The 24297-nt window shown below is 39.8% G+C and overlaps 1 protein-coding gene and 1 long non-coding RNA gene across 3 annotated transcripts; both read right to left on the reverse strand.

Annotated features, from left to right (window-relative positions):
* Positions 1 to 4643: 4643 nt before the first annotated feature.
* On the reverse strand, positions 4644 to 11604 carry LOC308106016. Its single transcript, XR_013934954.1, has 3 exons — positions 11460 to 11604; positions 5793 to 6834; positions 4644 to 5403 (listed from the first exon to the last, which is right to left on the reverse strand). It is a non-coding gene; the product is annotated as an uncharacterized lncRNA (long non-coding RNA).
* Positions 11605 to 18110: 6506 nt separating this feature from the next.
* Positions 18111 to 24258, reverse strand: LOC308106170 (uncharacterized protein). Of its 2 annotated transcripts, none has more exons than XM_080457226.1 (4): positions 23980 to 24258; positions 22531 to 22677; positions 21879 to 21980; positions 18111 to 19940 (listed from the first exon to the last, which is right to left on the reverse strand). In XM_080457226.1, exons 1-4 carry the CDS (start codon positions 24248 to 24250, stop codon positions 18397 to 18399), a joined length of 2064 nt encoding a protein of 687 aa, XP_080313352.1. In that variant the 5' UTR covers positions 24251 to 24258; the 3' UTR covers positions 18111 to 18396. The 2 variants fall into 2 exon arrangements, with proteins under 2 accessions (XP_080313352.1, XP_080313351.1); XM_080457225.1 differs by having other exon boundaries at positions 21879 to 21986.
* Positions 24259 to 24297: the final 39 nt, after the last annotated feature.

The raw sequence follows: 24297 nt of genomic DNA on the forward strand, positions 1-24297 counted from the left end.
GCACACTGTTTTTTATTTTGAAGGCACTTCTCTTGCACATCTCCTCTACATAATGTATGTTTCTTGCAATAGCCAAGGTAATATTGTATACACTGACACACACACACACACACACACACACACACACACACACACACACACACACACACACACACACACACACACACACACACACACACACACACACGCCCTTGTCATTTTAATCTATAATTCTTTGTAGTTCTAACTACTGTAGGCCACGGAACTCTGTCCCCCACCCTCCCCTTATCTTAGGCTTACAATTTTTACAAATGCGATTTCTATAAACTAAGTTATGGCTAAATTCGAGTCGACCGTCATTGAATTTAGCCATTAATATGTTTGGCCGCTAGATGGCGGCCTAAGACTATATAATGCAGCAGTGTGTGTTAACCAGAGACAATAAAAAGTCATGGAGCTTAGCTAGCCATGGTTCACATGACAGTCATGTTTCAGGGCTAGGAGCTTAGCCCACTGTACGGATACGTTTGCTGTTATGAATGTTCACTGGTTCAATGAATGGTATTACATAATTATAAATATTATATTATTTTATGTTATATAATTGATGTAAATATTCATATCCTTGTATGTTAATTCATATCTGGTAGATAATGTAATATAACATATTTGTTATGCTTAGTTTCCAGAACTACAGTGAGGTAGTTCTGGAAATAAATCCCACTGTCACCATTCCCTGTTCTAGCAGACATCTGAGGGCAAATGCAAATCCAATGCAATCCAATGGAATTGTAGCTACATTTCATCGTGCCATCATATATTGCAAATCTCTTCTTTGCCTACCTTCTTTCCTCTGTGATCAGCACCTCACACTCAATATACCTGGTGTTTTCATTTTTAAACTGAATATCTGCCAACCTGACACATAAAAGACGGAATGGAACACAATATTGCAATCATCCTCGATCATGATCACTTGAGTACACATACACTTGACCATACATACAGAGTACAGTACTGTAAGTGGACGTTTTTTAAATGTCAACGAAAATAATGTTATAATAATAATAATTATGTACTGTAGATGTCACAAACCGTCTCACTTGAATTCAATGTCTTTACTACAAAATAATGCAAGTCTTAATTTTGGATTTATTTAAATATTTGTAATAAAATAATTTCAACTGGAGAGAAGGCAATATAATCTAACTAAACTAATTTAGAGGTGTCTCTGCTAGTCTAAACTGGTGGCAATATTGAAAGGCAATGAACAGTACCACAGCAATGAAAGGACAAGAGTAGTATGACCCACAAGCTGAATTATGTCAATGGCAAGCAATCAACAAACACAAGGCATACTGTAAGTATACATATAGTATACATAATACGCACAATATTGGTGAATATACACAAAACGAGAGCCTAGACTTAAGAGTCACTACAAAAAAGGTCACAAGACAGAGTAAGACAATGCTTAACAATGAGTTTATATCACCTCTACGAAGGGGAGCCCAAATATCTGAGAGAAGAAACATAAGATGCTTGTGTGAAATATATATATGGCCACTGGGCTTCAAATATCGCTAGGAATAGTGGATATGCGCGCCAATGGCTTAAAAAAAAGTAGGGATGTCAACAATCTGAATTTAAATTGAACTTATTTTAATGAAAGAAAGAAAGAAAGAACCTCTCATCCAGTACTCTTCCATTGAGAAAAATGAATAATATCAATTATTTGAAGCAGACAGCAGTCCGGATTGGACCCTTCAACCCAACATATTTTTCACAACAAAATGTTATCATACTGAAACATAATTGCACATTTAATAAATACAAGATTATATATAGATATGTGAATGAGAAGATTTGCATAGTTAATATACTCAATTACACTGTTTAATATATTAATATTGTCACTGTCTGATAAAGGACTGAATAAGTATCATTCCATTTGTCTGTGTTGATTGTCTTGCTTCTCATCAGGATAATCCTGATCATGCTGTAAGGGTGAATTGAGGGTTGAGTTAAACATAATAATACTATGGGTCTTACTTTTTAATAAATTGGGTTGTAATTGGCAAGGATGGGGAAACAGAAGTGTCATGAAAAAAGAATATTGTAATTGAATTTCCCTAACAAGTTTTCACATAAAGAATTTGACTTGGAGAGGTTGGTGCATTGCAGCGAGGGGCAAATACTGTTATGGCCATGAATGGAACAACTATTGAAGATATCTCACCAATAACTGGAATTACATCATGGCAAGGAAACAACACAACCCAAACAAAGTGCTTTAACCTCTACAGCAGGTGACACTGGCAGGTATTGACAACTCAGTAGCAGTCTGTCGCACCTCAGAATGGATCAATATATAATACAATTTAAAAATAAATACATACAATACAAAACAACCTAAACATCTCTCAAACAAATACTTGTTTTGAGTGCAGTTTTCCACCAGCTTATGGAGTGTCTGCCATCCAAAGACAACAACAGGCATTATAATTGATAATTGAGAAATAGTTTTGCACTATTTGTTCACAACATAAAATATAATGATCCACATTAACTACGGTACACACTTGTGGTGCAATGCTGAGCACAATCATCTGTGTTATATACACAGCTGCAATAAATTGAACAGGCCACCAACAGAACTACAAACGGGTGTATTTGTATTCAGTTGTTCATTGTTTGAAAATAAAACAGTGACTGGTCCTACTCATGGAACTGGACAAGGCTAAATCGTCCTCCTCAAAACTACCATACACCTTGTAGCCCTTATCTCCATTTTCCTCACAGAACATGTTGAAATCAGTCTGGTATTGGAAGTAAACATTAAAAGTGGACATGCTGATGTGAAAAAGTCTTATCATGTTCCAGGTGTTCCATGGTCTTTGTCATGTTCCAGGTCCTCCATAGCTCTCAGATGGTCTTCACTGTCTATGTTTGAAACTGTTTCCTGAAAACCTTCGTCCTGCATTACTTGGCTGCCAACAGTGTATGTTAGAGTTTTCTGGAGGTTTTCTGAATGAGAAGAGAAGCTATATTAGGAACAAAACAGCTTTCATTTCAAGTACAATTAATATTTAAGTTAAGCCTGTGAATATATATATATATATATATATATATATTAGGCCTGTCCCCGACTAAGGATTTGTTTAGTCGACTCTAATTGGCGACTAATTGCCAATAGTCGACTAATAAAAATACATTTTATTTCAAAGGGCCAAGTCTACACAGTTTGTTTTGTCTCCAGCAGAGTTTCTAGTGTCTCTATCTCTCTCTGGAAGAGGTTGCACATGAACTCTGCAGCCGCACTGAGGCGCTCCAACACAAACAATACCAATACAAAGACGAGGAATAAGAAGAATAAAGTGGAAGTTACGTGTGGTACACTTAGTCGACTCGGACCCCCCGCGACTAACCAGTCGACTTAGTCGAGGTCAGGCCTAATATATATATATATATATGGAGAGGGGTGGGATTAATGGACTGTGACATGAAAGTCCATGGGTCAATCACAGCACTTTTCTGACTTTTTCTGACTTTTCAGTAAAAAAAGAAAATTGAAATTTGATGTCATGAAACCTTTAAGACAAGTTAAGCATACATTTATGAATACAACAAGACCTCTCTTGTAGTGACTTACATTAAGTTATTGTGGGATCGCTTTAGCATATATACCTTATGTCTTTTTTTAAATTGGCTTGTGAGTGGACAGTGAGTGCATGGGTGCCTGAAACGTAACATTCGGATCTGATTGGCCAAAACATTTCACAAACGTAACATCTCACTTTGATTGGGCAAGATTCGTGTGACATAGTGCTCTGATCAGCGCCTTTAGAATTTCAGTAATCTTTGCAGCCTGCATCTAGTAAGTTACAATTTGACAAAGTGTCTTCACCCCTCATCAGTATTTTTTTTGTAACTATTTAAATTGTACAGTCGGATTGCATGTAGGCAGAGCTAACGAGGAATGAATCCACCCTCAATATGTTCAAATATTCATCTGTTGCTGACTGCTTGTGGGAGTTTTGTTTGTGGGGTTGTTGTCTCCTTTGGCTAAATGGCCATAGCAGCCTTGATAAGTGTTACGTTATGTTTTCAGTGAACCTCTCAATATTCTTGTGAAGCAGTTTATAGTACGTCTGAAAGGTTTTTCACCTGTATGAGTCTTCATATGTGTCTTCAGATGTCCAACTTGAATGAAGCTTGTGCCACAAACTGTACAACTGAAGGGACTTTCCGCTGTATGAGTCCTCATATGCACCTTCAGTTGACGAGTTCGACTGAATCTTTGATCACAAACTACACAACTAAATGGCTTTTCCCCTGTATGATTCCTCATATGCATATTCAGCTGAGCATTTCGACTAAACCTTTGATTACAAACTGTACAACTAAAGGGTTTTTCCCCTGTATGAGTACCCATGTGTTTTTTCAGATCACCCATTTGAATACAGCCTTTGCCACAAACTGTACAAGTAAAAGGTTTTTCCCCTGTATGAGTCCTCATGTGTATTGTCAGTTGACCACTTTGACTGAATCTTTGTTCACAAATTGAACAACTAAAGGGCCTTTCCCCTGTATGAGTTCTCATATGAATCTTCAGTTGCCCACTTTGAGCAAATCTTTGTTCACAAACTGAACAACTAAAGGGCCTTTCTCCTGTATGAGTCCTTAAGTGCATCTTCAGTTTATCATTTCGACTGAACTTTTGTTGACAAACTTTACAACTAAATGGTTTTTCCCCTGTATGAATGCTCATGTGTTTCTTCAGATCATTCATTTGGACGCAACCTTTGCCACAAACTGTACAACTAAAGGGTTTTTCCCCTGTATGAGTCCTCATGTGCATCTTCAGTTGGCCATTTTGACTAAATCGCTGTTCACAAACTGTACAGCTAAAGGGCTTTTCCCCAGTATGATTCCTCATGTGCAAAGTCAGTTGATCGTTTCGATTGAATCTTTGTTCACAAAATGGACAACTAAAGGGTTTTTCCCCTGTGTGAGTCCTCATGTGTGTCTTAACCTCACTCATTTGACCGCAGCCTTTACCACAAATTGTACAATTAAAGGGTTTTTCCCCTGTATGGACCATTGTGTGTCGTTTTAGACTTCTAATGTGATCAAACCCTTTGCCACAAACAGTACAAGTAAAAGGTTTCTTCCAATCCTCTTCATCAGCTTGTGTTTGCATTTGTACATTTGAGGTGCTGGCTAGAGGCTCTGTCGCTCCATTTTCATCCTCATTTTCAGTTTTCACTAATGTCAAAGTTGACCCATCAGCCTCCTTTGGTCTTTCAAGTAGCTCCTCTTGTTCCTCTTTAATCTGCGAAGGCTCTGGCTCCTCCTGAACCAGACTGGGACTCCTCTGTTTAGGAGAAACCTCCTCATTACACACAGGGAGATGCAGGAAATCTAGGGAAAAAAAGGATAAAATGAGAGAAAAGCATTATATGTACACATTTTATATTTCTCAATGCAGTATGTTTTGTAGGGCTCTACTCAAATATTTCTATGTGGATGCTCAATTGACAGGTTGCTATTAGAACATAATTTCAATATTTGGATGCTATGAATATATGTCTCATCATTATGAATTCAAATTGTTAAATACACTGTAATTAAAGTAATTACAGAAATAAAACCATATTGTTTTCTTGTAGAGAAATAACATAAGTGCATAACATAGTTGGAAATATATGCAGGTAAGTTATGTTTTCAGTACATCTTTCACAATGAGTCTTGAGTCAGTTTTGACATTTTAAATCATTTGACACAAACTGTAGAAGTGAACTTCATTTTACCTGTATGAGTCCTCATGTGTGTCTTCAGATGTCCACTGTGAATGAAGCTTTTACCACAACCTATACAAACAAAGGGTTTTTCCCCAGTATGAATCCTCATGTGCATCTTCAGCTGATCATTTCGACTGAACTTCTGGTTACAAACTGTACAATTAAAGGGCTTTTCCCCTGTATGAATCCTCATGTGTTTTTTGAGATCACTCATTTGGGCACAGCCTTTGCTACAAACTGTACAACTAAAGGGTTTTTCCCCCGTATGAGTCCTCATGTGCATCTTCAGTTGACCATTTCGACTGAATCTTTGTTCACAAACTGAACAACTGAAGGGTTTTTCCCCTGTATGATTCCTCAGGTGCATGCTCAATTGATCATTGCGATTGAATTTTTGTTCACAAAATGGACAAGTAAAGGGTTTTTCCCCGGTGTGAGTCCTCATGTGTGTCTTCAGCTCACTCATTTGTCCACAGCCTTTGCCGCAAACTGCACAATTAAAGGGTCTTTCACCTGAATGGATCATCTTGTGTCTTTTCAGACCTCTAGTTTGATCAAAACGTTTGCCACAAATAGTACAACTAAAGGATTTCTTCTCTGTGCGACTTGTGGATGTTTCTTTTGATGATTTTAGGTCCTGCAAGTTGTTGTTCAAAGGCAATCCTTGCCCTTCCACATTTTGTGTCTTATGTGATTTCAGTGTGGTTGAAGCCGACTCCCTGGCTTCCTCACACTCATCACTGTGTTCATTGCCAGATTCAGAACAGTGTGAAGAGAGGAGCCAGTCATCACTTGTTGGTTGTGATGCTGCACAGTCCTCTACATCAGCTTGTGTTTTCATGTGTTCAGTTGAGGTGCTGGCTAGAGGCTCTGTCTCTTTTTTCACCATCATATTCACGTTTCACTGCAAGTAATGTTAATGTTGACCCATCTTTGAAGAGTCTCCGGTTCCTCTTTAATCTGTGAAGCTCTGGTTCCTCCTGAACAGTACTGGGGCTCCTCTTCTGCTCTTCAGGGGAATCCTCTTCACACACAGGGAGGTGCAGGATGTCTAAGTAAAAGATAAAATAAGAGAAAACCATTAAATGTTAAATATAAAATGTTCAATGGATTCAGTCATTGGGGAACATTTTTATTATAAACTCAAACTAATAGACTTCAAAGAAGTTGGGGCACTTCCCTTTATATGGGGATTAGATGGGCTACAGAAACAGCCACTCATTTCGTGCCACAGAGAATAAAGACTGTGACTATATGGCAACAATGTAGATTTGAAGACAGGTGGTTTGAACCTGAAAATCAGACCGGTTTGGAAATGTTTAATTTGCACAACCCTAGTAAGCAATTGTTATTATTATTATAGTATTATTAATATTTTAAGTTGTTACGCGGAGGAGATAGTACAAGAACATAGCATGGAGACAAAAGGGAGCCACCATAATGCCAAATTGGTGTGCCATCGCACAACAGTGTTGCGCACCAAACATAGCAGATCTGCAAGCTCAGAATGCAGCACGGATAGTATGCATTGTGAGCTTGTAGGTCTGTTTTTTTTCCGACCAAGTATGAATCTGGCTTAAGAAAGACTAATGTCTCGCACATATTGCATTACTTCAAAATAGTCGGATAATCATCAAATTTTCTGTGCAGTTCACGCCCACACACTTCTTAGCCGGATGCCCTACAAGTTGTGGGACATGAAACTGTACTGCAGTGACTGCACCAATGCTGCCGGTAGGCAACTCCAACTTACGGGAGAAGGCATTAACAAGAGAGCACGACGGGTTCTAGATCTGGACTGGCATTACTACATGGTGGGGGAGACTCTGGGGCTGGGCTTCTTCTGGAGGTCCTCGTGGCTACAGCTCCAACCTCTCCAACTCTACCACATGGTCTCACATCCACTGCTGCTCCCGTTAAGTGTAATAATATCCATATTGCAGAGGCTGCAGTTTTTTGATTAAAGTCAAATTTGACAACACTATTATAAATGAAGTACTGTAGTGATGCAGAGCTCCCCTAACCTACACATCTTGTTCTCCAAAAACATCTGGAGAACAGCAGATAAAAGCGTGCAGAAGGTACAGAGTAAAAAAGTCTCCAGCAGTGACTGAGGTGGAAATCACCACCCACTCCGTGCTAGGCCCTGGCGGAGCACCTGCCCAGACAGTAGACACCCGACTGCTGTCGGTTGGTGGACGACATTTCCCTCGTCTCTACTTCTTCGCCCAAGCCCAGAAAGGAAAGGCAAGAAGTGTGACTCAAGGTGGTCCTTAACACTGAGGGACTATCACACCATTAGGCAGCTGGTCGTGTCCAACGACAAGGTGATGGCTGAGACAGAGCTGCAGTTGGTGGAACTGAACCAGATCACCCTTGTCAACCAGTACAAAGAAAGGCTGCATGAGCAGGAAACCACTGTGGTGCTTCAGGTTGCTGTATCTGCATTACCTCCAGCTATCTCTGTGTAAAGAGAGGCTCTGCAGGAGGCGAGAGTGCTCCCTGTTTAACAACCCAGGCCAGCACTACAGGAATATCAGTACCAGCTGCCGGAGACCACAGCAGGGCAGGCGAAATGGAGGCCGACCTCTACTCAGCACCCACGTCCCATCAGGCCAAAGGGGTCAGTGCCAAGGAGGTTGTATACCACACCCACAGCCCCAGGAGCAATACCCCAGATTGTCACACCAGCACCAGGACCAGTGGCGCCTCAGTGAGTCGCACCAGCAGCAATGGTGGCGCCTCAGCTGGTCACACCCAGAGAAATGGTGGCGCCTCAGCTGGTCACACCCGGAGCAATGGTGACAACTCAGATTCTCACCCCAGCAGGACAATCTTTTGGTGTACCAGTAGTACTTTTTGTGCCAGTCGTAAAGGGCACCAACCCAAAAACCACTGCCACCACCATGGAAGCTGGAGCCACTACAAAGAGGCCTTATAGACGATCTGTGCAAGGGAAAAAATGTAAAAAGTCACTTGTTAAAGAGGGCTAGAGTGTGTTTACCTGTACTTTTAACCTTTTTTTGTTTGTTTGTTTGTTTGTTTGTTTGTTTATTGATTTGATGTAAAAATCTAATGGTAAATGTGTATATTTTGCCATAAACGGTTTTGTGCAACAATGACACTGTTGTAGTGAGTGCACTTTGAAGTTTGCACAGTAGTAGATCTAATATAGAGCCCCAGGTGGACGATTATCTGCTGAGTATATAGAGTTAAGTTATTAAAGCGTGAGTGTTTTACCTGAACTTTTTTTCATCTTCATTTTATTACATTGTAGTGTTATTACAGTCCAGTATTATTGTTATGTTATATTGTATTGCTCTTCTTACACAGTCTTGCAGAACATATCACACACACATTTCACTGCTTGAAGTCTTGATTGTGTTTGATGTTTATTTTTCCATAATACAAATCTTTCAAAAGTGTTAATCAATTTTTTCATTTTTTTCAAGGGTGTGTTTTAATGTACAGTAACTGTATAATGGTAATGGCATGCTTGTTTTTTACAACTGGGGATGCCCCATCTCATCGACTGCATGTGTCCAAATATGGTCAAGCACTAACGCCTCCCCTCTCTTGAAAGCTGGCTACAGAATACCCGCACATTTATTCTCTTTTTCGTTTTTTCTCTCTTTTCTTTCTTTCTAACTTTTTTCCTCTCTTTTCTTCTCCCCCTTTCTTAGGTGGCCGAGTGGCCCCCAGCTTGAGCACCAGTTAAGAGTGCTCTTAAAATGTGATCTTCTTACCTAAGAGAAAAGCAAAAATAAGAAAACATTGCTGAATTCCTGATAAGAACACAATAAGAAAAAACCCTGGATAAGAACAAAAATAAGAGAAAATCTGTTCTTATATCGCTTCCTGCATGAAGCTCATTGACTGTAGCATGTCTCTGCTCTCATGCTGGTCACAACACAGGGCTTCAGACTAACCTTTTTAACATTAGTTGTGCTGGTGCGAGGGGCTTTAACAAGTCCTGAACACGCCTGCCGCCAGGCTGTCATACTGCTGGTTGACAAGAGGTATTTAATCAAAGTCAAGCAATTTGGCTTCTGCTGCTCAAACTATCTCTCCGTTGCACATAGTTTCTAGTTTGTGACATTAAACAGTAGAAATGTCGTGAGGAGACAGGGTTCGAATCCCGGGTAGAACAGGAAAGTTATGGATGATTGCAGCTTTAACAAAGATGCTCTGTATCTTGCTTTGTGGATTAATATCAATGTCCAGCTGCAAGTTTGTTTTACAAAACACATAATATTCCCCCTACAACAATTATATCAATAGTCACACTCGCTTTGGACTTGGGCACTGCAGGTGGAAAGCTCCTTGATACACAAACTTATGAAATGCAAATAAAATATATAGCAGAGACTACACATTTCTGTAAATCCTAGACGTGAAATCAGTAGCCTAGAATTTTACTCGTGTGTTGTGAGGGAGCAGGCATGCACAGATAAATAAGTCGCATTTTGACATCCCTGCATTAGGCCTTCTGACATGAATTGACAGAGAGAGAGATAAAAGAAAGTGGACCTTTCTGGTTAAGTAGGCTATAAATGACAGCCTCTCAGGTGCGTGCAGTGGGTAACTGTCAGGTGTATTTTTGCCCGCAAAATAGTACGCCAGAATACACTAGATCAGGGGTCTTCAACAGGGGATCCAGGGACCCTCCTCAGAGTTACTACAGGGGGGCCACAAAATGTTTGTGTGATAGGCCAAAAATAGCCGATCTACAAACTCACAACCAGTGTTGCTATGCTCATTTGGGATGTGCTTGCACTGTATTTTAATGATGTGACGCGCACGTCGCTTAACACCTACACTATAGGTCACACAATGGACCATTGATATGCATCTAGGCTAATTCCTATGTTAACGTACCTGGCGTGAGTCGGGAGCCTTTGTAAACTTAGTTTAAGTGTGAATTTAAAGTAGTTTTAAATCTATGCGTGTGCCTGCGCGTGCCCCTGGTCAAATAGGTTCTTGCACGCCGTGCAAGGCCGTCCAGTAAGCATTGCACCCCTTGTAGATCGGCTATTTTCGGCAAAGAGGTTTGGTGTAGGGGGAAAAAAGGGCAGACCAAGTATAGAGCCAAAGTTTACTACGGTTTAAGTATGTAAACGTCTGAAAATACACATTAACATGAATCCAACACAACACTGATGATAGTGCTGTCAAACAAGTCTATCACGCTATCTATGTCATACAATATGTAGTGGGGGTCCCTACTTCATCTCTCTCTCTGCTAAGGGGTCCTTGGCCTGAAAAACCTTGAACACCCCTGCACTAGATGTAGCCTACTGACGGGCAGACATCATTTTGCGGCATTTCAGCACCATGGACAGTGCTCGTTTTCGGATCAATGAACCGTCGGAACAACGATGCATGGGCATTTCATTTGTTTTCGTAACAACAGGCCATTCGGACTCAATGTTGATATTTTGGGATAATGCTGGGCCGTAGGACCAATGGTGCGTCGGGATAACGGGCTGACAAATGGGCAGCCCCCCTTGTTCATATAACGACCCTAAAGCCACTGTAGACATCCATATACTATTTGACACATTTTGGGTGGTTTAATCGAACTTTAATGGACGTTTTCCCCACTGCGGTCTTTGTTCTTTCTGGTTTGCAACCAGTTTAAACTGGTTCGAAGCTGCAGTGTAGTGTTCTACCAACCTGCGTGTCGTTTCAAACATCTCCATCAGCCACGGAGTCTCTAGTTCGTCAAAGACTGAAGTGTTTGTCATTAAAGTCACATTAAAACAGTGAATTCAAAAGTGGAACAAATTCAACGCCAACGGCAGCTGTCGGTGTGTGTGTGTGTGTGTGTGTGTGTGTGTGTGTGTGTGTGCGTGGCACGGCGACGCAATTCATGAACTTCCGGGTCGACAACGTCTGACAGGCAGCGTTGCCAGGTTGTGAGAGAGAAACAAGCCCAAAATAATCGAGCCATTCGCCCTTTAAACATACATTCTATTTGAAAATAGCTGATCTACAAGCGATGGGACTCCCATCTCCCATCATGGGAATCATGCGACGCGTTGTGAGCTTGTAGATCTGCATTTTTCAAAAACATCCGTCCTCAGACAAATACATATTACTTTGGGGTTCTTGACTTGAAAATGTTTGAGAACCACTGGTTTAAACATTAGGAAACAAGCCCAAATAAGCAACTGCACTTTAAAAACAAGCCCAAAAAACTGCAACCACCAATAATTACAAGCAACTTTACAGAAAAACAAGCCCAAAGTCGCTTATAATAAAAGGACATGGCAACGCTGATGAAGGGTCAACGTTTTACAGACTGATTGTGGTGATTTACCGCCCTCTGCTGGTGGAGGTGTTTACTACAGCTACATTGATATGTTCACCAGGATACAGGTCCAGTGGGCACCTAAACCTAATAAATCTTTTCCAAAATGTAAAACCTTTTTTTTTTTTCAATAAATGTATGCTGTGGGAAATGGTCAGAAAACATGTAAAGTATAGACTACATGATTTTAACATGCGTGGTACATGTCATTTTAGCTAAAATCTAAAATGACTGATGCTTTCTCGGAATGAATAGGTTAAGACCTGCACTTGCTGTTCAATTCTCTAGGATTAATGACTCCTGCTTGACTATTATTATTTATTTACCAGGGACAGTACACATTAATCAACATGTCACACATCGCAGTCCCCTCTGGTAGTTGCCTGTGTTGCTCTGTCACCACTTTCGCTTGTTTCAGAAATGAGACAAGTATCTGGAAAATGTTTTTAATGTGTTTGTAAAGAGTGACTCTATAGGTTTCAAAGTTGTCAGATTTGCCTGTGACCAGGTTGTGAAGCAGTATGTGATGTGTGAGAAGATCATAGCATGCATGAAGACTTGCACTGGTTTTAGATTTAAACAGTAATTTACATTCATATATATATATTTTAAATGTTTTATCCCATTTTGTTACCCCTTTTTTTCACCCGGTGCCAATTGTCTAAGTGATCCTGGGCGCTACACTCCCCCCACAGCCTAGGGAGCCCAGGGCCGAGCTCCTGCCTCCTTCAATGCATGAGAGCCAACTGACCTTCTTGTCACCTGACAGGGGGGGGTTTCCCCGGTAGGACTTGGCGCGTGGAAGGAACACGTTATTCCAACCAGTTCCCTTCCCCTCCATCAGGCCCCGGCTGTCATGGGGGAGGCGGTATAGCGACCAGGATTACTACATGTTTTTGTGAGGGTATTAACTACCCTAGGAGACACGGGAGAACATGCAAACTCCACACAGAGTAGACCCTTTCGCCAACCCCACCCAAGGTATGGGCACTGATGACGCAGAGGAGAAGACACGCCCACAGTGTCCCCAGTGGGAATCGAACCCAGGACCTTCTAGCTGTGAGGCGACAGCGCTACCGACAGCGCCACCGGACCCCCGATTCATATTTGTTGTTGATAGACTGTAGGCCTACATATTCATTGCTTATATTCATATCCACCGTTATAGTACACACAGTATTGTTGCTGTTGGGCAGAAACTTTGTATCTCCATATACTGTACATCAACTTGTGTTTTTCCCCGTAAATTAAAGCCCTACTTCATCATACTAGTGTCAGACAAAAGTAGCTAAAATAGCTGATATACAAGCTCACGACGAGTTGCGATGCAAAGCGTTGTGAGCTAGTAGATCTGCTATTTTTGCTATTTCAGATTTTTATTTTTATAAACGTGAAAGGTTATTTTTTGTATTTCCTAATAAGTACGTTTTTGACATACAAGCTTTCCACCCGACAGCGACGATATATTATCCAGATACACACTGGCTGGTTGACCCTGTTGTTTGTTTGATGCCTTGATGGTTAGACTTACCTCAGGCCCTTACCTTATTCCGTAACCATTTGAATACCAAAGGAAATGCAAGCACATGCTGCAACAGAAAATTACTGTTTGCCAATTATGTTGTCTAATATGCAATCAATACCTCCTTGACAACAATGGAACGTTCGATCCCTGTAGTAATAGTTTAAGTACAAGGTGTGCAGGCTATAACATGAAACAGCACTTTCTCCTGTATTGAACACAGTAGTTATGGGGTAAGTATAATATTTCCAGAATTTAAAGGAGTTGAACCACACACCTTTTGATAACGTTTATGAAATGATATAGCACACATAAAGGACCGTTAGCTGCAGACATTTTATTAAAAAGGACCAGTAGCTGCAAACATTTTATTGTTAGTCAGGTATAACAGAAGAGATGTTTGCCTTTACAAAAACCTTTAGAAAAACAATGTATAATCTATGCATGTGATCAAATTAAATGATATCTGTCACTGTAGCACCAACCAAATATGAGCTGCGATAATTTAACAACACATATGTAATTTAACCACAGCATTTGAGCAACGTGTCAGCACTTCATTGCAACATTGCTACAAGCTAAATTAATGAACAAGCCTTTTTAAATCCTTACAAATATGGACAGAAAGTAAAGCTCATATTGATCTACCAATAACCTTTGAGCTGCAAGTAATAATGACATGTAAAGCAATAAAAAAGCAACACAAACATGAAACATTTGATAGGCCACCATGGTGAATGTATGTATTCAAATCCATTGACTGTAACAAAAACACAGTGTTTCCATACACAAGGTAATTGGAGTCAACAGAAAAACGAATTCAGTCAGACACTCTTGTGTCTATGCAGGTGTGAAAAACATTAATTGCAATGATATTGCATTGTGTTTGGTAGCGTGGTGATCGTTTGTCATAGCAGGGAGAGGTGTAGAGCATAGCATGTAAGAGTTCCACTTCCGTGCCTGCCTGAACTACCATGATGCTCCATTCTTTATTTTATTTGGCCATGTTGAGATTGTCAGGTTGTGTCCCTCCTCTTGTATCTATGATGTGTCATTGTCATCCTGAATTAGACTGAATGGTCATACCCTCCATCTGGAAGTGCTCACGTACACTCCACTGCACAAAGCGGGTAATGAATTGAATCCCAATACAGACCAATTTCAATTATCTATTCAATAGCTAAAATCTTAGAATGTTTTATTTATAATCAATTGTCTAATTATCTCTCTAAACACAATTCTATCACCTTTTCAATCTGGTTTTCGTTCAAATCATTCTACAACTACTGCTCTATTAAAACTCGACAACAATATACTGTATATTCTTCATCTGATAATAGCAAACATATTGATGCAATCTTTATTGATTTAACCAAAGCATTTGATCTGGTTGACCACTGTCTTCTATTAGACAAATTCTATTCTATTCGTCTTTCACATAATGCCCTACTTCGGTTCAACTTTTATCTTCACAACAGAAAACATTGTGTTGTTATACATGGCAGCAAATCTGATTAGTAGTGCAAGAAAAATGTGTGCCTCAAGGTTCAACCTTAGACCCACTTTTGTTCTCTATTTCTGTGTATGATCTGACTGCAATCTTTTCTGTTTGTAATGTTCAACTCTATGCAGACAACACAGTCATATACACATCACAAACTAACTTACTACAAATCCAGTCAACATTGCAATCAAACTTCAATCATCTTGAACTATGGCTTTACGCTAATAAATTAATTATCAACACAACTAAACCTAAATCTTTTTTTTTTTTTTTATGACACAATATTTTCTGTCTTGATGGTACACAACTGCATAGAGTTGATCACATCAAATACCTTGGTCTCATTCAAATGTCATATAGAACATTTGTTAAATCAACTTCAGTACTGGTGTGGTGTCCTATACGTAACAGAAACTGCTTTACATTTACAGTCAGAAAGAAACTTGTTCAACAACTCATACTACCTATTCTTGATTATACTGATGTAGTCTATGAGACTGCCTCTAAAACCAACCTTCTTTCTCTTAATTCAATCTACAACCATTTATGCAGATTTGTTCTTGGTTGTCCATATATGACTCATCACTGTACCATTGAAAATCTCAACCTGCCATGTCCCACATCAAGAGGACAACACCACTGGTTGCAGTTCAATTTAAATGTCAATCAATAAGATATTTTCAATTGTTTAAAACTGCGCTGTCCTCTCACCTTGAGATTACCTGTTCATATTTTGACTAATCATCAGTACAACAGATCTATGACGCAATGATTCATATACATGCTCTGAGCACTGTTGTTGTTGTTGTGTTGTTTTGTTTTGTTTTTAAGGTTTCGAGGCCTATCAGGCTCGAAGCCTTATTGCATTCCTTGACTTTCTTCTTCCGCCGTTTTTTCAGACATGTGCAATTTTTAAAAATCTACAAGCTCACAACTTTTTAGATAGCAACGCGTTGTGAGCTTGTAGATCGACTATTTAGTTTCCAATCCGAGAAGACAAAAAAAAACTTTATTGGTAAATGTTTTGTGAACCAGTGATCTAGAGTAGTTAACGAAACAGAGGCTTGGTTCATAACGGACGGAAAAACCTATAGATATCAACAGACACCATCAGGGAGGCCATATCTCTAGATCAATGAGAAGAGAGTCAGCCTGTGAATCCATAGGTTGCTGGTTCGATCCCTTTCCCCAACAATGTGTTGAGTTGATCATCATTTGGAATTCTTAGTTTTACAAATAGTGTTTCTTGAGGTTAGGTCGTTGTTTTACTGAGGTTAAGGTTAGTGAGGGTGGGTGTAGAAAAGAGTCATCTAGTCAGCAACCTTCCCCCTATTCCCATGGATTGGATCCACCCCTCTCACCTGCTCTCACTCATCACCAATCACACCTGTCTTCACTCACAACTCATTAGTGGCCTGGTGGCTTTTTCTTTGAAATAATGTGTAGTTTTTCAAATATTTAACTTTAAGCGCCCGATGCCACGTTATTGGCCATGGCCATTTAAAGGGTAACAACATTAACAAACACATGAGTCTATACCTGTAACAATGCTCTATACACCAGGGAACTAAATTACTCATATGCTGTTTTGCTTTTGCCAGGATTCGATCCCATGACCATGTGGTTCAGAGTCAAGAGCTCTTCCAACTGAGCTACCCAGACACAAAAAGCAATATATACATTGACATTATATGAACGTGCAACCTTTACACTACAGATTTTTTTTACATCACTTTCCGATTTAATCATAAAAAATCTAAGCTGTGTGATATATAAATTTTGAGTTAAGACCATTAAAATCAACCCATGTCCCTCTGCACTCTAGCAATCAGTGCACCTGGTGATACCTAGCCTGTCAGTCATTGGCTCCTCAATGGTGCTGAAAAGTTACTATTTACATTTACTCAAGTACCAATACAAGTGATTACAATGCAGAGTACAATTTTGAGGTACTTTTACTTTACTTTTCATTTGTGTTACTTCTACTCTACTACAATTACAGCATAATATGACAGCTTTAGTTACTTGTCACTTTGCAGATTTAATTATTAATACAACACCTACAGTAACCACATACAGCCGGTCTACAATGTGACGCGTTATGAGCTTGTAGATATATAATAAGCAATCCATGCTGTATGATAATTTACCACACATGAAATCCAATTCTGTCTATCCAATGGCTCAGTCAGTACACTGTCTACCTGCAAGTCTGTAGGTCCCTGGTTCAAACCCCAATTTAACCAGTCCAAATATAATTTACTGAACAGAAATCATGACTTTGTTAATTAATGCATGTTCACTTTTTGAAGACAAGATGAAATGGCATTTTGACAGTATTTGTTTGTCAATTTTCTGACATATGTTCTTGTAGAAGAGTCATCCTAGTGTGCAACACTCCCCCTGGCCTATTCCCATGGATTGGATCCACCCACCTCACCTGCTGTCACTCCCTCTCAATCCATAATCACACCTGCCCTCACTCACTCCTCATTAGTCTCTCTCTCTCTCTCTCTCTCTCTCTCTCTCTCTCTCTCTAACTGCCTCTCTCTCTCTCTCTCTCTCTCTCTCTCTCTCTCTCTCTCTCTCTCTCTCTCTCTCTCTCTCTCTCTCTCCCTCTCTCCCTCTCCCTCGAAACCGCTTGTTGCTGCTTGCAGCTACATTTTGCTTTTTGTTGTCTCCGCCAGAGGTGGAGAGTATGTTTTCGTTCTTGTCCTTCCGTGTGTCCCCCCGTCTCAGCCCAGCTAACATTGGTCAAGCTTCACGTGACACGTGACAATATGTTGTCACCAATGCTTTTGATTGGCTAGCGAGACGCATGACGAAATAAAAACCTATAAATAGGTGTGTCACTTCAAAAAAATAATATTTTTTGAAGTGAGCTTCCATCAGCCAAGCTAACATTGGTCAAGTGACACGTGACAATATGTAATATAAATAGGTAAGACAGGCGGAGACAGGCGGAGACCTGTGCTCCGAGGAGCACATTTTCTAGTTTTGTTTGTTTTTGTCTGGTTGATGATGTTTGAATTGGCTGTTAAATATTTTCTCTTAATGAATGAAGTATATTTTGTAATTTGAGGATCCCCATGAAAACTGATGGTTCATCTCGAGGGGTTATTCCCAAAAACTAATTTCAGGCATTTGTCTGTGTGATATCATGTGTCAACTCAGAGGACTTCTTTGGAAAAAAGTATATTGTTCATTTAACAGATTCTCTCTAATCTTGAGATGTGCACTATGACCAAAAGCATTTGCCAACTAAAGTTTTTTTTTACGCTGTATGAGTCCTCATGTGCTTTCTCAAATCACTTTTGTCACCATAGGCTTTGCCACAAACTGTACAAACAAAGGGTTTTTCCCCTGTATGACTTCTCATGTGTGTTTTTAAATGAGTACCTTGACTACAGCCTTTGCCACAAACTGTACAAGTATAGGGCTTTTCCCCTGTATGAGTCCTCATGTGTTGTTTTAGATTACACAAGTGACCACAGCCTTTGCCACAAACTGTACAAGTATAGGGCTTTTCCCCTGTATGAGTCCTCATGTGTGATTTGAGTTCACAGATTCGACTACAGCGTTTGCCACAAACTGTACAAGTATAGGGTTTTTCCCCTGTATGAGTCCTCATGTGTCTGTTCAGATTACTTCTAGCACAACAGCTTCTACCACAAACGGTACAAGTAAATGGCCTTTCCCCTGTATGAATCCTCATGTGTCGTTTTAAATGCTCCAACTGACTACAACCTTTGCCACAAACTGTACAAGTATATGGCCTTTCCCCTGTATGAGTCCTCATGTGTTGTTTAAGATCCTGTTTTTTACAACAGCCTTTTCCACAAACGGCACAAGTAAATGGCCTTTCCCCTGTATGGATCATCAGGTGTCTTCTTAGATTACCCACGTCTCCACAGCCTTTGCCACAAACTGAGCAAGTAAAGGGTTTTTCCCCTGTATGAATCCTCATGTGTATATTCAGTTTATCAGTTGTGCTGAAGCGTTTTTCACAAACTGAACAAGTAAAGGGTTTTTCACCTGTATGAGACATCATGTGTTTTTTCAGATCACTATTTTGAATATAGCCTTTGGCACAAATTGTACACACATAAGGCTTTTCTCCTGTATGCGTCCTCATGTGTTGTTTTAGTTCACCCATTTGACCATAGCCTTTGCCACAAACTGTACAAGTAATGGGGTAATCCCCTGTATGAATCATTTTGTGCCTCTTCAGATTTCCCTTTCGATTAAACATTTTGCCACAATCTGTACAACTAAAATGTTTCTTCACTGTGTCACTCGTCATGGAGTGAGATTCTTTTGATGATTTCAGGTCCTGGGTCAGCTTGTTGCTCAAAGATACACTTTGTCCTTCCACATTTTGTGTCTTGTGTGATTTCAGTGTGTTTAAAGCTGACTGACCTTCCCTGGTCTCTTCCCAATCATAACTGTCTTCAGTGTCAGATTCAGAACAGTGTGGAGCCCAGTCATCACTGTCATCAGTGTCAGATTCAGAACGTGAAGAGAGGAGCTGGTAATCCCTATTTGGTTCTGATGGCCCACACTCCACTACAACAGCTTGTGTTTTCATGTGTAAAGCTGAGGTGCTGGCTAGAGGCTCTGTCTCTCTGTTTTCATCATCATCATCTGCACTCTTCCCTGCTAGTAATGTCAACATTGACCCATCATCTTCATCTTCTGGTCCTTTAAGTAGCTCCTCCTGTTTCTCTTTAATCTGTGGAGACTCTGGTTCCTCCTGGACCAGTTCCTCCTGCTGTTCAGTGGAAACCTCCTCATTACTGACAGGGAGGTGCAGGAAGTCTAGGCAAAAGATAGTATGAGTTGAGTATGAGTTGAATGCTGGCCACTATGCCAGCATGCCAAGAATTTCACCCACTTCTTTACACCTGTAGACCTGTGATGTGATAATAAAGTTGAGTTCACTATAATACTTTTGACTTTTTTCAATGCTTGTACATTAATTTAGATTTGTTGCTACATATTATGTATACAGCTCAATATTAGGTATCACCTGCTGTAACTACAGCTTATTGGAGTACAATGTGTTTCTGAAAACTTTTTGGCAAAGATGTTCACTTTCACAGCTCAAAATACATTTTCAGAAGTGTAACTCATGCTTTAAGCTGATATACTGTATGTGACCCCCCAGTGCAGCAAATAGTGGTCCTTGAGGGAACTTGATTTTCCCAAACCAATCACTATATATCAAGGATTAGCTCACTGTCTAGAAGTCATATACTGTATACTTTACATCACTGCTGACACTTTCCAGTTTTCTTGACATTCCAAGAATTGAATGAATACTTTAATAACAGTTGCCAAAAGGACAGAGGTACAGTTACACAATAATGCTAAAGGAATAACACAAAAATCCCTGAGGGCTTGTTTCCATTGTAGTCCTATGTATTCAATGATTATTGATGATATACAAGAAATCATCAATACTAGGAGCAGTAAAAGTACATTCACAGAAAAACACTGGGGGGGGGTCATTTCTTTTGGCAAGCTAGAAGACTTGTCTAGGTCCAGTTGCAAATTGAAGACAGGTGCTCTTTTATGGCGGAACAGGCCGGTACGGCGTTCCGTTAAAAGATTCAGTGCCGGTACACCGTACCGGGAAGAAGAGGGGAAATGTTGTCAAAAGCCCATATTATAACCTGCCACAAACATGTCCAACAAGAAAATACATGTACTACAACATAAGTGTATAAAATCAGCAACAGAATAAAAAACATGATACCATGTATGAAATATAAACTGCAGTGAGAAATAAAACATGAAGTGAATCATACAATAACATTTCTTTAAATTAAGGTATTTCAATAATAGTTTTAATTAGTGAATTAGACTGACTTGTGCTAGAGTACCATGAGGTGAGGTAGAGTACCACAAGCCATTGGCTTCCATTGATTTCAGTATGGTATGCAAATTGTAGTCAATGGGCTAAACATGCAATAACAGTATGACCCTTTAAATATACATTTATATTGACAGTAACTAATATTGTAGTTAAACTATAAACAGAATTGAAACAGGGTTGACAATTAAATCTATGCTATAGTGATGGAGTCCTATTTTTCCCTTACTGAAAAAACTAAACTTGTACTATCCAACTATATCTTATAATAAAAATAACATAAATATCCGTAATTACTATCTAATTACTATCTTCCTCCAAATTTAACGGTCACCATAATCACCCTTTTCATACTGGTCAACATTAAAATGTAATTTTAACTGTAGGCTTTTCACATTCTCACACAACATTTACCACCCCTGCTCCTATGGAGTATTGGGGAGAGTTGTGCTTTGAGCAAGTGTGTAATTTAAGTCAAGAAATTATATCTAGACTAGCCTCACACCTACGCCACACTGCCGATCCGACCAAAATGTGAGTCATAGTGTCAGGGCTTTGTCAGAGTACCCGTTGTACCCATCTGGCTGTCTCTTTTGTGCCCATATATATGGCGATATCTGTTTCTGTCTGTCTACCTGTGTCCCTTTTATGCCCATACATGGAGATTCCTGATGTCATCAGTATTTGCCCATATATGGGCATACCCCCTTTTGTGACAAAAACAGAATCCTGACAAATCCTGTAATGTAACGCTCAGCCAATAATAATCACAATAAACTACGCTAAAGATGAATTTTGAGTGCTATCTTTTTCATATTATTATTACTGAAATGTTGAAGAATTACAACAGGACGAATAAATGATGAAAGCATGAAACTTACTGAGGTCCAAGTGTTCTTCAGGTTCCTGTTTAATAGAAACGGTCCTGGCCGGTTCCTGCTGGTGTGTCAGTCGTGGGTTGCAGTTGTCAGAACCTGAGGAAGCTGCGTCTAATCAGCAAGGAACAGGTGAAACTAATTACAATTTACAATTTAGGATGACTTAATCCAGAGCGATTTACAGTAAGCAAGGACTACACAAGGTAGGCAATTGATACAGGGAATACAATCACACCATCTTGAAAGAACAGGGGCATTTGCAAACTTGGAGGCACATTTAAAAGTACACATTTGCCATTTTCAATGTGAAATAACCCCAGACAAATAAGACAATTTTGCACTATATAAATTATAATTGTATAATAAATAGTATTGATGTTGATATAGTAATGAATGCCACTCTGTTTATGGACAAGTTCTATAGCCTATATGCTTTAAGTTAAGGGGTCCTATTGCGCGGCGTCTTATGTCTAATGACTAATCTTATTAGTTTGTTAGTTTTTTTCGAAAAACATTTTAAAATAGTGAAAATAGCTGATCTACAAGCACACAACGTGTCACTGTAGATCGGCTATTTTCACTACTTTAAAACTCAGTCAGTGCAGTGTGATTGCTTGGTCTTGCTAGATTAGTACTAATAAAGTGATAATTTTACCTGAGAGAGGGTCACACCTCTTCTTCCTATGTAATAAAGTCAATGTTGACTCATCAGCCTCCTCTTCCTGTTCCTCTTCAATCTGTGGAAGTTGCGGTTCCTCCTGGACTAGACTGGGGCTGTTCTCCTCGTGTTCAGGGTAAACTTCTTTACACACATACAGAAGGAGGAGAGAAGCAGAACAACTCAAAGTGGATGAGATGTATTCTCCTACTTATTGATTTTGTCTATTTTTTTTAGTTGAAATCATGTCATTTTTGTCAAATGTCACTTGTATAAAAGGGTCATGACTCATGGACCAAGTATAAATGAGCTTTAATTACTTGTAGGCATGCCAATCCTGAAATGGCCTACAGATTCAAACAGCGGTAACCAGGCTGTTGTTTTTAAATCATACTATTCTTCCCAAATCGATTACGTTTGGCTTGTTGTCATGGGAGAGTTATCACACCAGTGTGACTTTCATTCCACTAGATTTCAAAGACATGGATGGAGTGGTATCTGCAAAGCTGCATTGTGCAATATTAAGTGGGCCAACATTGACTTGTAACTTGTAACTCTTGGCAGTGTAACTCTAGGAAAGAAGTTGTGTGTGTCTTTCCAAGAGTTTTTAGCCTACTTAGATTTTTTCAACTGCCTGAACTAAATTGTGAAATAATCTAAGCTATCCATAAGCTGCTGTGAAATGTAGTTCATCTACAGATACCAATGGTGGAAAAACTATTCACATTTTGTACTAAAGTAAAAGTATCAATACCGCAATGTAGAAATACTCTGTTACAAGTAAAAGTCCCGTATTAAAAATGTACTTGAAGTACAAAAAGTTAAAGTAGCCTACTGGAGGACACGGGGACACGGGGAGAACATGCAGTAATCCTGGTCTGTAACTGCCTCCCCCCGGGTCAGCCGGGGCGCCTGATGGAAGGGAAAGGCACTGGTTGGAATAACGTGTTCTTTCCACACGCTATACGTCCTACCGGGGAAACTCCCCCCTGTCAGGTGATAAGAAGCTCATGCATTGAAGGAAGCATGAGCTCAGTTCGGGGCTCTCCCTAGGCTGGCAGAGGAAGAATAGTGCCCAGGATTACATACTTAGGGAATTGGCACTGGGTGAAAAAATGGGTTACAAAATCGTGTGATAAAAAAATTTTCCCATTTCGCAAGTGGTTAATGTATGTTTTGTAATAATAATCAAAATCAACAAAGTAACTAGTAACTAATGTTTTCAAATAATTGTAGAGAAGTAAAAAATACAATATTTGCCTCTGAGAAGTAAAAGCACTGCAAATTGGAAATACTCCAGTAAAGTAAAAAAAAAATACCTCAAAATTGTACTTAACTTAAGTACAGTCCTTGAGTAGGCTACAAGTACTTAGCTACTTTCCACCACTGATACTTCTAGCTAAGCTGCTGGTGTTAAATGTGTGTAAACATGTGGTTAATACAAACCATCAAAATCAATGTCCAGCAGTTTGCTTTGTTGCTCCAGCAGAGTTTCTAGTGGTTCCACCTCTCTCTGGAAGAGGTTGCACATGAACTCTGCGGCCGCGGTGAGGCGCTCGTTGACAAACACTCTGAAAGTTTGCTCCTTCACACAACAAACATCGCATTGTTTTTCCAAAAGACACAATAATATCTCCTCTCCCACCGACGCCAGGTATTCATTTGTCGACAGCCGTAGAGACTCTATTTGACACATTTTCACGCGTTGATGAGACATGTTTCGCCGTGGTCTGGTTCTCTATGGTTCCCCAATCCCCACCACCA

This window comes from Gymnoscopelus braueri (assembly GCF_963280865.1).
Source record: "Gymnoscopelus braueri genome assembly, chromosome: 18".
Taxonomy (NCBI): Eukaryota; Metazoa; Chordata; class Actinopteri; order Myctophiformes; family Myctophidae; genus Gymnoscopelus; species Gymnoscopelus braueri.